Source organism: Maylandia zebra, linkage group LG18 (assembly GCF_041146795.1).
Source record: "Maylandia zebra isolate NMK-2024a linkage group LG18, Mzebra_GT3a, whole genome shotgun sequence".
Lineage (NCBI taxonomy): Eukaryota > Metazoa > Chordata > Actinopteri > Cichliformes > Cichlidae > Maylandia > Maylandia zebra.
The window spans coordinates 11,187,915-11,200,924 of NC_135184.1; the positions used below are offsets into that span (position 1 = coordinate 11,187,915).

The following is a 13,010-nucleotide window of genomic DNA, read 5'->3' on the forward strand; positions in this document are numbered from 1 at the left end:
CCTCACTGCTGTCTTGCTGTCCTAATATGTGTCCTACATGCTTCTCTGACATGCTTCCCTTCTGATCTTATCTATATTTCTCCCCACAACACTCTCAAAGCAAACATCACATTTGTATTGCTGTTTCTCAGCATGAAGCTACAGTATACTGCTGCTCAATAATCACTTCTCTCCTACTCATCTGCATAACTCCACAGGCATGTTATCTGGGCCAACCAGTTTTCCACTTTTCATCGTCTTCATAGCTACCTTTACTTCCTCCTTGCTAATCCTCTGCGCCTCCTGATTGACTAACTGTCCCTCTTTCTTTCATTTTCATCATCCTTGACTTCTTCAAATCTTCTGAACACATTCTTCACTTGTCAGTAAATTTCCATCTCTCTATTAATCATCTATCTATTCTATCTATTAATCCAGCTCTGCGTTTCAGTCTCTCTGCCTCACTAATTGATAAAAGTCATTTTCTCCTTCCGTGTCCAGCTTTACATATAATTCGCTATAAGCCTTTTGCTTTGCCACACCTAGGCTCCCAGTACTCCTGTCTGCTTTTGCCATAAACTTGACTTTCACACTATTTCTTTGCATTCCTTTGAATATTTTCCTTCCCTTCCACATTCCACCACCCAGTTTTCTGTCTTTCCTTAAGAAATCCAGAGGATACACAAGATACCTTTGTGGTCGTTTCCCTCACCATTTCAGCGGTCCTTTCCCAGTCATCTGGTAACTCCTCCCTACCACACAGAGCCTGTATCAACTTCTTCCCTGGACTCTGGAAAACATTCTTCCTTCTTCGGATTCCTCCATTTAATCCTTGCTTCTGCTTTCATTCCTTCTCCTTGATTTCTATCTTACTAAATCTATTGATCAGGAAAAAAAAATTACACCAGTATTGTAATCTTTATTTTTCTTTTAAAAGCTTCTTTAAAAGCTTCTTTTTATTTTTTCATTAAAATTTTCCCTATAGTATTGAAAATGGCATCATAGCAACACTACTTTGTACATAGAGGAGTTCATGGTCAGATCAGTGCTTGCAAAACAAGCCCCTCCACTACCATGCTTGACAGTTAGTATGGGGCGTTTGTGTTGATATGCTGTGGTTGGTTTCTGCTGAACATTGCGGTATGGTCTCATCTGTCCAAAGGAAATCGTTCCAGAAAGCTTGTGGTTTTGTTCAGATGCAACTTTGCATTCGTGAGCGGTGCTGCCATATTCTTTTTAGAGTGAAGAGGCTTCCGCCTGTCAACTCTTTTTTTTTTTTTTTGGCCTGTCCCGTTTGGCTCTTTGCCATCAGAATTGTTGTCTAAAGGCAAAGAAAGATGCCCAACGGATTTACTTTACCAAACTGACCATCCCAGCCTTGCCGTAATGGTCTATTTGATTCACCTTTTATTGTTTATTTTATTTTCACTTACTGAATACGGGACAGACTTGACTGGGGGAAAGAAGGGGAGAAAGAAAGAGGGAAAGAGAAACAGCTGAGAAGAGGGACGGGGGAGAAGGGCAAAAGACAAAAACCAACAGAACGGGCAGAGAAAAAAAAATGCATATATCAATCACCTGGATCACCTGCTGAGAAAGAAAAAAGAAAGCAAGCAGTAGAGAACAAGAGTAATAGAATAAACAACATCACAATGATATATGGGAATATGACAGTAAATACTAAATGTTAAACATTATTGTGCAGCACATAAGATCAACAGAACACAGTGTGCTTTGAGGTAGGAGCCAAAAAGGGTGTAGTTTGTGGGTGTGATCACCCGTGTGTACACCTGTGAGCATGGACGCGCTTGTTTTTTGTTTTTTTAAAAGGTTCCTTCATGTAATAATGAAGGAACCTTTCCGCCTGTCAACTCTTCCAAACAGGTCATACTTGTTCAGTCTTTTTCTAATTGTGCTGTGATGAATTTAATATGCTAACTGAGGCCTGTAGAGTCTAAGATGTAGCTTTTGGGTTTTTATGCAGTTTTTCAGAACATGACGGACTCTTCATAGTTTCCAAAAATATTTTAAAAATATTTGTGAAGTATTGTTTGTGACACTGACAAAGGAATGCCAAGAATTAACGTGACATAACTAACTTTAAAATGCAGTGTAATGGTGCTCATTTTGACTAATAGATGAAAATGTGTGATTCGTCTTGTTATGTTCTCAATACTTTCATGTGTTCTCCTTTTTTTTCCCTCAGAGAATTTGGAAGGTCTTCAGGAGGTGGTGCAGCAACGTTTGGCGGAATTAGTTCGCATCCTCAAAATTGTCATTGGCAAACACCAGACGCTCAACTCTTCTGACATTCTGGGAGCAGCTGGCACAGTTATTGCTAAGGTCAAAGGTGAGTAGTTTCTCGCTAGTATGCATGGATGAGACACACAGTTGAACTTGCACACTGGCACCCAGATGATGGTCAAATATAGATGCGTGGAATCTCACGATTGTAACACTGATGTCAGCATATGGGTCTACGTCAGTCTCTCAGATCGGTGTGGCAAATACGGTGCTGGAATATTACACTGATCTCTGTTTGGTTAGGGTCGGCTTGGAGAAATGTTGCTAAAAGCTCACACTGTAAGAAGTTGTTATTCCTTAAGCAACAGATCCATTTCCTGTCTCACAAATGAACACAAACAAAGGGAAGCTCAACTGAGAGGTTAATCTGCTGGAATTGAGATCCACTGCAAGTGTAGTTCTTCTCTTGATTTGAACTCAAGATAGATATATACATATTTCAGCTAATGTGGAAGCCTTCAACAGAACTGATTGTCGATCTTTACAGTCGCATTTGTTCTTTGTTTTTACCTGTGTTGTAAGGTGTCTGGATGTCTGACAGGTCACCTGGCTTATCTCAATATTTGTGTTGTGACCTAATCCTTAAAAACACTCAAGAATGCCTGTTTGTAGCCTGAGTGTTGCTTTGACAATGATGAGAATACAAAAGGGAAACAAAATAGACAGATTAGCCAAAGAAATTATAGGCACTGTGAAGACTGATCTTTACTGATGGCATGAGTCATAAGGACAAAGAATTACACCAGCTTAGTTTAGACATATTTATGCAGCACAAAGATTCTGAATAGCTGCAAAAAATCTATTTTTTTTCTTTTATCTCAGTTAGAGAGTAAATTATACATATCAGATTGATTAAAACATTAAATGACTTCGTTGATGTAATTTTAAATTTTAGAATATGTGCTGTCAGTTATATATTCTAAAAGCTATAGCTATATTTTAAATATCAGAAATTTTCTAAAAGAAAGATGAAGTAGAACTGAAGTGAAGAGAAAGTAAGCACTAGTGTGAAATTCATATCCATACCCTGATATGAGCTAAGTTGGGTGGATCCCTAATTAGAAAAATATTTCTCAAAATATTTTTCACGTCCTGGCTCTCCCTATGGTAGCTGGGATTGGATCCACTTTTCCCACAACCCTGATGAAGACAAGCGGAAGAGAATGGATGAATTTTTGAATTTTAAAAACCTTAACTATTTTTAAGTATTCAGTAAAACTAAAACTGGACAAGAGTACGCATGAATCAAGACCTTAACCAAGTTCATTGAGTCATTTGGTACTTGGAGACAACAGTTTCTTTCTTTAGAAAAGGCATTGCTTAGTTGTGGTTGGACTAACAGTTCTCCAGTTAATGCCACTGCTGAGATTAATGTGGTTTAAAAGCTACGTGCTGTGACAGAGTTATTTTTTAAATTGCAATGGTCCACTTATTTATTTAATTATTTATTGTTGACCCACCTGCTTTGGCTGCTTAACAAGAGATGGAGGCCCATGGGGAACTACATTGCTCCACTTCTCTCTGAAAACCCTGGCAAAACCAGCATGCTGACACGTGGAAACCAGGGCATGTAGTGTAAGATTGAAAATGAAAATAAAATCAACACTTCTGTCTGATGTCAGGCTTGTGTCATTCTGTACATGGCAGTGTGGTGTTGATCCTTATGTGTAAAGCTCTGCTATAGAGTGTTGCATTAAAGCCAGTGCGTTCATATGTAGTTGAGTTTGGAGTTTGCCTGTCCACAAGGGGGTGCCTTATGTCAACACTCTCCCTGGATGAACTGTCCCTAATGGCCAGTAGGTAACACAATACTGACACAGGCTGCTAGCCAGAGGATCGAAAAGGAGAGGTTGAAAGAGGGATGAATCAGTTAGACATCAGATGAAGAGTCAAAGGTCTGGATGATAACAGGCCTTGTGTGCCTCACTGTCTTCAGACCGTGTCATCTCTTCGCCCATGTTCCTCTTTGAAGCTTGGTCATGGCACCTGGAGCACTGGGACAGCTGCCAAAAAAAAATTCCTCCTTTCTTCTTCAAACACATGGTTGTCTAACCTGTTTCATGTGTGATATGATCTGCTCATGCTCTTACTATTGTTTTTCTTAATTTGACGCTGTGTCGAAAACTTGACAATGTCAGAAACATGTTGTGCTCCAGTTCAACTTTTAGCCTGTGTCTTTGTGTGTCGTCACAAAGATAAAAATCTTTTTCACAGACTTTCATTGGCTCAGAACAAACCAAGTCAAGCGTTCTTTCCTGGTCACATTTCGTCTATGTGTTCCTTTTCCCCTCCCACTACTGAAAACTGCAGGGCATTGCAATAAAAGTGTTGACTTCCTCAGCTTATTGAAATTCTTTCCTCGCTTTCTGCTCCCCTTTGTCTATAAATATGCTTACAGCTGAAAGAGTGTGTTTGTCTAAAGGAGTCAGTCTTGTGTGTTCGTGACAAAGGCGATCTTATGTCCCTGTGCTCCTTATTGTAGAATGATTAAATTGATTTTAGGAAAGTGTGTTATTTACTGATAATGGATTCTGGGTTTTTTGGGGGATTTAAACACAGTTGTTGTTTTAGTTTTACCTAGTAATAGAGCCAAGTAACGTTGGTGATGTGCTTCCAATAGAAACATTGAGACATCTAAAGTCAGAATGATACACCAGCTTTAGCATACTTTTTCCTGAGCTAATGTTCCTACTTACAGCTAAACCATGAGAAAACAATGGGTCCTGCACTTGAATGATGCAGTTTCCATATTTCAGTCATGACAAGGGGGGCTGAGCTCTGGAATCATTGTTAAAGGACCCACAGGATGTCCTGAGGAAGAACTCCGCGCTGAGTTGTACGCTAGCATTCAGGGCCAGTGAGGTGCACGGCAGGGAGGTTCGCACCACACCTCCTCTCTTTTTGGTGTCCTCGAGTGTCTCCCTGGAAAGTGGGGTTGCCTCTTCAAGCCAGGATGCCGTGACTTTTCTGTGCTTCTTTATAAGCTGGGACTTAATAGTTTATGCTTTTACAACTGGCATGGATGGAGATTACTCACGATGAGAAAATGAAAGCACAAAATATAGAAAGTGTTCTCGAAACGAGATCTGTTTAGAGATTTTTGGTCCCAGTTGCTAGACAACTGAGGCGGCAAGGAGAAAAGGTAAGTGTTGAATATATCGCTACATGTCATAGAACTCAAGCTGTGTGAGTGTTTCCTGTTGTGGGGCAGACAGGAAGTACTCAGCTCAGTCAGATTTCACTGACTGTGCCTTTAGCTGTCCTGATTATTTTCTGCAAGCGTGTTCTTGCTGAGTTAAGTGTTTTATGAGAAAGAAAGTTCTGTGTACATTTTATCGAAGATTTTTCAGTCTTGGATGGATTTCTAGAGTCAAAGGACATTTTGCTGTTACCAGATCACAAAGGAAGGAATGAGATTGTGTGCATGTGTGTAGTTTGATTATTTTTTGTGAATGATCAGCGTTGGAAGATGGCCCCAGGGATATTAACACCTTTAAATGGAGGAAGAATTTCTTTAATTGTTTTTGTAAATTCTTTGAATATCAACCTCTGAAGACTTTTGAACCTGCTCCAGGAAGACATTTTGATTGGGTAGGGAGATATGCAGGCTGCACGTCATTGCGTTTGGCTGCTTCTACTCTTAACACGGTTTTTAAGCTGTTCTTGTAACATTTCTATTAAACCTCTTGACCTTGTGTTACTGACTTTTTATACATCCTCAAGTATGTCAGCACTTACTTGAAGCCACTTAAACTTATAGAGGCGTAAACACTTCCTGCAAAAGCCTAACTATGATCTTAGAGGCTTACACGGGTAAAACAAGAACAAATGTGCTTGCCATTGTTGCTTTTTTAATACTAATTTTAGAATTTTTTCACAGGTCACTCATTTGATCTGTTTGGCATTTGTTTTTTGCTTTGGAGGCTATGAACTTGTCATCTAGCCACATACAGATTCAGTTGTATCAGTGCTATTGTTGATTGATTGTGTATACAAAAGCTGGTTTGTAATTCCATTTTGTTTGACCAGAGTTCCTGTATGTCACTCTCCACAGCTGTTAACTTCTCCACAACCGTGAACCCAGAGAATAAAAAAGTTATATTTGCCGAGATACACACATCCATTGACACTTTGGCATTCACATTCGGCAATGTGTGAGTACAATGCTTGTTTACTTTTTTTAACCAATACTGGATTTTATTACTTTTTGTGTTGTTGTCAGGAAAGTTGGGCTGACTTTAGAGCTCAAGACAGCAACTTATTGGTCTTGTGAAGCTATAATTGTCTCTGTCATGTGTTTTGAATAGCAGGTTTGGGCTTTGTTCTGTGTTTTTGGTGTAAATACTATCTGTCAGAGTTGCTTTGTTATTGAATAGATTGCATTTTTGACCACAGGCGTTTACATGCTTCTCTTTTAAACTGGATTCTGACATATATGTATATATGTACACAATTATATATACCTTTAGAGTTTCTGACTTCCTTATGGGAGATGTGGACAGCAGCCCAGGGTTGGGGATCGCCCAGAAAAACAGAAGCAGGGTGAGACACTATCTTCCTTTTCCCAGCTTGCACAGTTTCCATATATCTTTTCTAAAGCTTTGTTTTGACGGTGACAGTTTTCAAAGGGGTGCACTTAAAGCAGCAATTTTACCCCGCCCCCAAGTAAAAAAGCCTCAAAGACTTGCTTTCTGTATTTAATTGGGTTGTTGAAATCCCAGCTGCCTCTGATGTCTGACTTTGATTGTATGTCTGCTGTTCCCTCCTTATAATCTGAAATGTCTTTTTCACAGTCTTCTGACAACCTCTCTGTGGATCCCGAGGGATATGTTTCAGAGAAAAGGGAGCTTGTGGGTAAGTGTTGTTCACGTTTCATCATTTATCTCTGCGCAATGAATATAAAATAAAACATCACCCTGATATGTAAGAGCTATTAATGGCTTCCTTACCAAGCATTTAATTGTTGCTGTCAGAGCAGCCTGAAGTGTCAGTTTGTGTGTTAGCAGAGTGATTTAGTGTTTGGACTCTTGAGTGCCTGAGGTAGACCCGCCTTAAAACCTCTGCTTCCACCCCTGTTATTTCTGCTGCCCTTTTCATACTACATCCTCATTTTTCCCTCTCCGTCCACATATCTGACATTCCTTGCCTGTTAAAGAGTAGTTCTGTGTGGGATGGGAAACACATGGGATTTGTGTTGAATCAGATTCCGAGTAGCTAGAAAAGGTTGTAAAAAGAAAACGCTGCTCTTAGACTATTTTAAAAGATGCCTAGTCCTTTCATATCGACCTACACTGACAATGCCGCTGACCTCGTTGTTTTTCTTCCCCCTTCATTTACCTCCCACACACACACACGTCTGCTGGATAGTAAAAGTGAGTTCCATCAATCCAGCATTGAGATATTTTAGTCATACTACTAAACATGTGGATTTCTCTTCTGTTGACTTTACAGGCTCAGAAGTGCCACAGCCACGAGAGGAGGAAGTTGACTTGACCTTGCTGAAGAATGACAGTGGAGTTGAGTCCGCCCTACTCTATGCCAAGACCTGCTCCAAGTACATCAAAGATCTTCTGGCCTGGATGGAAAAACGGCTAGCCATGGGTGAGACTACTGACAGTTTATTAGGTTGGAAACAATGGATTACTGCACAGGGCTTAGGACATTAGATTAGATTTTTTTTTCCAGAAAGAAAATGCTGCCAGTATAAGTCCACACCATCTGCACTGCAAAAGGCAGATAAATAGAGTTAACAGTAAAGTATATAACTGACCCATGGACAAAGCTAGAGGAGTTTTTGGAAAACTGTTTCTGCTGTTATATTTACAATATTATTTGTCTTCCTCACACTCAGGGGAAAGCTAGATTTCAGAAGAAAAACTCTTTCCATTTAGACTTCTCAATGATTAAAATCATTTTAATGTTTTGCTCAAAATTATTTGTACATTTAAGTAATTCAAAAAATAATTTCTACCACGCCTTATTGTCAATAGGCCATTCTTTATTATATATTAGACAATTACATTAACAAAAAGTAAGGCAGTAGAGGGCTACAAATTGACTAGGGTTCTAGAGGCTTTAATACTTCATACAGAATTTCCTTAAGGTTTAATAAAGTATTATCTATTTATGAACTGTATGTAAATATGTTTTTGTTGAGTCATTTCTTATTAAGCAGTCTTAACTAATTCTCAATTTTTCAGATATTGAGAATGCTAAAAGCTACGTCAAAATGGCTGAGTCTGCAAAAACACTGGCCAGTCAAAAGGTAACTCAGTAGCCACGCTTTAAAGCAATATTGATTATATTGGCTGGTTGTTAGGTCTTATACAGTAACCCCAAAGACTCATGTATACATATTTTTTGTTTGTTGAAGGACTACATGCCATTCAGTGACCTCTACGTTTCTGCATTCAAGAAAGACATGGAGTACAACCAGCTGCTTATTCAAACCTCCATGACTCTTCAGACCAATAAATTCATGCAGGTAAGAGTAACGAGAAGTAAATTATGGCCCTTCACCACTTTATCTTGTCCCTAACAAAGAACATCTGTTGGGTTATTTCATTGCATAAAATAATCTGTAAAAGTACATTAGTTTATAAATTGTGTGTTCTTTGCCTCGTTTTTATTAACAAGTAATACTGAAGTGTAATTGTTGACTTTCATTTCTTCTCAGCCTCTTGTGGCTCGCAAAAATGAACTGGATAAGCTGAGGAAAGAAATCAAGGAGCAGTGGCAGAGGGAGCAGAAGAAAATGGTATTTACAGAATCACTGTGTAGATGTTGTTTGATAATTACTCGTAGCTAAGTAGAAGAGCTCCACTGTAGTGTTACAGACTGGTGAGCTTTCCACAGAACATGTTGCAATGTTATCAACCTGCCAGGAGATTAGTCATCAGTGACTGAGGTGGTGTTTCTATTATAGAAAAATGTCAAATTTTCTAGACAATGGCAACAAACGAACTTCGGTGTGCCTTTTCAAATGCAAAGCTGATCGTCCGCCAAACGTATCTGATTAAATTTATGATAACTTTTGAACACATATGCCACATTTTAATCACATGGTCTTTGTGGCTGATCTGTGTGGCTTTGGCAGCAAGAGGCAGATGCAACCTTGCGAAAGGCACGGGTACTGAAGACCCAGAGGAGGGAGGAATACCAAAAAGCCCAGTCAGCAGCAAGTCGCTCTCAGGAGGATCAGTCTAATGCTGGGAACAAACAGCTGGAGAAGAAGAGAAAGCTAGAAGAGGAGGCTTTACAAAAGGTGGGCGGGAGAAATGAAAACAGAAAAAGTAACTGGTGTCAATATTTTGTGGCATTATTTGGTATGGACAGTAATTTTTCTGTGCGCATTTCTTCTCTGTCCTTATGCTATTCTCTGTCCATTGTTTTGGGTAGGCGGAGGAGGCCCAGGGCCAGTACGAGAACTGCATAGCTGACGCAGGGAGCAGGAAAATGGATCTGGCTAATGCGAAGAGCACTATCCTGACTCAGATCCGAGAAATGATCTTCCAGTGTGACCTCACACTAAAAGCTGTGAGAAGCAGTTTATATTTCTGAAAGAGTAATTCAGACTGTACAATCACTGTTTTAAAAAAAGCGTATATCTTATATGTAGACCACAAAATGAAACTGTAAAACTTAAATATGTTATCACTTTCAGTTTAACTGACAAACCTTCACAAAAGCTGGAGTTCTGTTTCTTTCTGTGTGATTTCATTTCACAATGTTTCTCCATAATAACTGAAAATAGAAGTAGCTTGAATACTATATAACTGATATCTGTATTATATACTGCCCTTCTTTAGTTTGGGGTTAAAAAGAATTATGAATTAAAAGATTATTTTATATACATTTTAGAGGAGGGTTGAAATATGGACTGTGACCACAGTACTGGGTAATCAATTCAAATTTCAGAAAGGTCTCAAATAGTAAAAGCTTGCTCTATATATGTTTAGTCAGTGTTTGGCTGTTTTCTTATTTGGACTATGAGTCCAAGTATGATCGTAATCATTACAGTGCCATGAAAAAGTATTTGACCCCTTCCTGATTTGTCTGTTTGCATAATTGTCACAGTTAAATGTTTCAGATCATCAAACAGATTTTAGTATTAGACCCAAAGATCATCTCATTAAATAAAAAATGCAGTTTTTAAAAAAAAATTTATTAATAGAAAATTGCTATCCAAACTTACTTGGCCCTATTTGAAGAACTAATTGCTCCCTAAACCTAATAGCATTTGCGACAACTGGCAATGAATCTTTCACATCGTCTTGGAGGAATTTTGGCTCACTCATTGTTGCAGAATTTTTTTAATTCAAACATATTGGAAGGTTTTGGAGTATGAATGGCTTGTTTAATATCATGCCGAAGCATCTCAATCAAATTTAAGTCTTCGGCTAGGCCACTCCAAATCCTTCACTTTGGCTTTTTTGAGCCATTCAGAGGTGGACCTGATGGAGTGTTTTGGAGCACACAAACTGATGGCTGGACGTTCTCCTTCAGGATTTTCTGGTAGACAGTTCAAGGTTCTATCAGTTATGGAAATATGTCCAGGTCCTGAAGCAGCAAAGTAGCCCCAGACCACCATACTAGCACTATGTTTGACTATTGGTTTATGTTGTTGTTTCAACTTAATATTTTCCCAAAAGTCTTGATTACCATCAAGATGCTTTTGGACAAATGTGAGACGAGCCTCTATGTTCTTTTTGGTCAGAATCGAAACTCTCATGGATGGGTTGTTGATTACTCTTCGAGTAATATGGTTGACCAGCCACTCACTGGGAAAGTTCACCACAGTTCCAAGTTTTCTCTGTTTGTGGATAATGGATTATGGTTCACCTGAGTCTCAAATGATTAGAAATGGCTGTGTATTTGATATAGACTGATAGATGCCAGTGACTTGGTTTACCATCTCTTATTTAAGTTTCTTTAGATTGTGGCGTGATCTCTTTTTGTCACACAGGTTCTAAATAAGTGATTTATGGATTTCGCAGTCTGGCAGTAATCAGCTCTGTGTGTGGCTTTTAAAAACTCAGCTTTGCAAAAATTCTGGTTAATCACAATTCATTTATGATTTAACAAGGCAAAATTACTTTTTCACATAGTGCCATGTAGATTTGGATAGCTTTTTTTTAAAACTGTTTACAGTTGTTTTGGCTCTCTTTCTTTATGTGTCATTTGCTGACTCATCCAGTTTAAATTTCTTTTTGTTTTTTTTGGTTTCAGGTGACAGTGAACTGGTTTCAAATGCAGCAGACACAGACCGTGTCACTTCCTGCACACTACCAGGCCCTGTGTGAGAATGCCAAGTTGTATGAGCCAGGCGAATGCTATGCAGAGTTTGTGCGTAACCTGTCCAAAAATCTCCCTAAAGAGCATCTTCACTCCGACTCCATCTCCTCTGAAAATACAAGGTATGAAGGACTATGAATGCAAACTCATATCCTAGAATTTTTTAAAACTTTTTAATGATTTATTGGTCCGCTAAGAGGGAAGCTTATAATAAAAATGGCTTTGAAATGATTATGCATAACATGAAACTAATGTTTTTAAAATCAAAACTTCCTAGCTTTGTACAAGTACTTTTAAGAAGGACCTGCTTGTTATACTTTTTTGTGATACTTTATTGCAGTTTAAAATTTGCCATAATTCAGCAGAATGTTGTACATGTTGCCATAATATGTGATCATTGGATTTAATTGAGTTGACACAGACTGTCTGTAAGTAGACTCACAAGTATTAGTTGTGTTGCATTTTTTGGTCATTGTAGCTGAAGCTTCATTTTTGGACGGCTGATTTTGAAAGTACCTTTTGCTGTCGCTCACACCCCTTTGGAAGTTTCTCAGTTCTTCTTTCAGCAAAGGTTAACAGTGAGTCAGAGTTGGAGCGAGAGAAAGAAACTAGGAGAGACAGAATGCGCGTTGAATTTCTTGCCCTTCCTCAGGAAATATCTGTGGCTCGGGCTGAATGCAGGAGGGAAGATTGCGAGCGTGAGAGTATGGCTCTGGTTTGGAGGAGTCCCAACACTCTATATAGTTTGTCTGAATAAGATAAATGCTCATTATTACAAAGAAAATAATGCACACTAAGTTAATAGAACAATTAATGATGCTGGTACATTACTTATTATTAGTAAATTACAGATGTTGCTACAGACTAAAATAGCTGTCTGTCTGGAATGTGAACTTAGTACTTAGCTACGTTTGTGCTTCCATTTCTCTAAAGGCATTTTTAACGTGACATTATGTGTCGTAGCCGTCTGCTCCTGGGCCTAATTTCAGTTTCTGTTCCTTAATGTTGTCTTTCAGTTTTTACCAGAGCACAAGTTACTTCTGAAAAAAAGCCTTGATAATTACACATAACGCACACACACACAAAAATTGTATGACTTTTATCAACATGTATTTATAGCTGTGCAATTACAAAAGCCCTGCCAGATCTCTTAATTCTTTTCAGTTGTTGGACTAACTAAATATTGCTGAGACTGTATACGCATGATAAAAGTGTGCTTGAATCTTGTATTTAAATGCATTAAAAACATATCAAAGGAATTCTCTTCTGAGCCAGAAAAGCAAAAAACCTATGCGCCAGGTGAAGTAAGGGTTGAGTCAGCAGTCCTGTCCAAATGCGACAGATACACACTGAAATGTAATAATGCTGAATAGGGCAATAGGGTTTAAAAACAAAACAAAACAATTAGTCATAATCAAAGTTCTAATTGAAAG

At 38.6% G+C, this 13,010-nt stretch overlaps 1 protein-coding gene across 3 annotated transcripts in view; it reads left to right on the top strand.

The window, feature by feature from the left end:
• LOC101465668 (rho GTPase-activating protein 29) overlaps window positions 1–13,010 on the top strand; it is a 32,758-nt gene that overhangs the window by 13,364 nt on the left and 6,384 nt on the right. The window contains exons 3-13 of one of the 3 annotated variants that reach the window (XM_004555284.3): window positions 2,186–2,329; window positions 6,338–6,437; window positions 6,753–6,825; window positions 7,077–7,137; window positions 7,735–7,884; window positions 8,484–8,548; window positions 8,657–8,767; window positions 8,960–9,040; window positions 9,380–9,547; window positions 9,682–9,819; window positions 11,512–11,699. In XM_004555284.3, coding sequence (XP_004555341.3) covers window positions 2,186–2,329; window positions 6,338–6,437; window positions 6,753–6,825; window positions 7,077–7,137; window positions 7,735–7,884; window positions 8,484–8,548; window positions 8,657–8,767; window positions 8,960–9,040; window positions 9,380–9,547; window positions 9,682–9,819; window positions 11,512–11,699 — 1,279 coding nt within the window. Of the gene's footprint in view, window positions 1–2,185; window positions 2,330–5,117; window positions 5,426–5,534; window positions 5,875–6,337; window positions 6,438–6,752; window positions 6,826–7,076; window positions 7,138–7,734; window positions 7,885–8,483; window positions 8,549–8,656; window positions 8,768–8,959; window positions 9,041–9,379; window positions 9,548–9,681; window positions 9,820–11,511; window positions 11,700–13,010 lie in introns of those variants that run through there. The other 2 variants (XM_004555285.4, XM_004555286.5) reach the window with 2 other exon arrangements.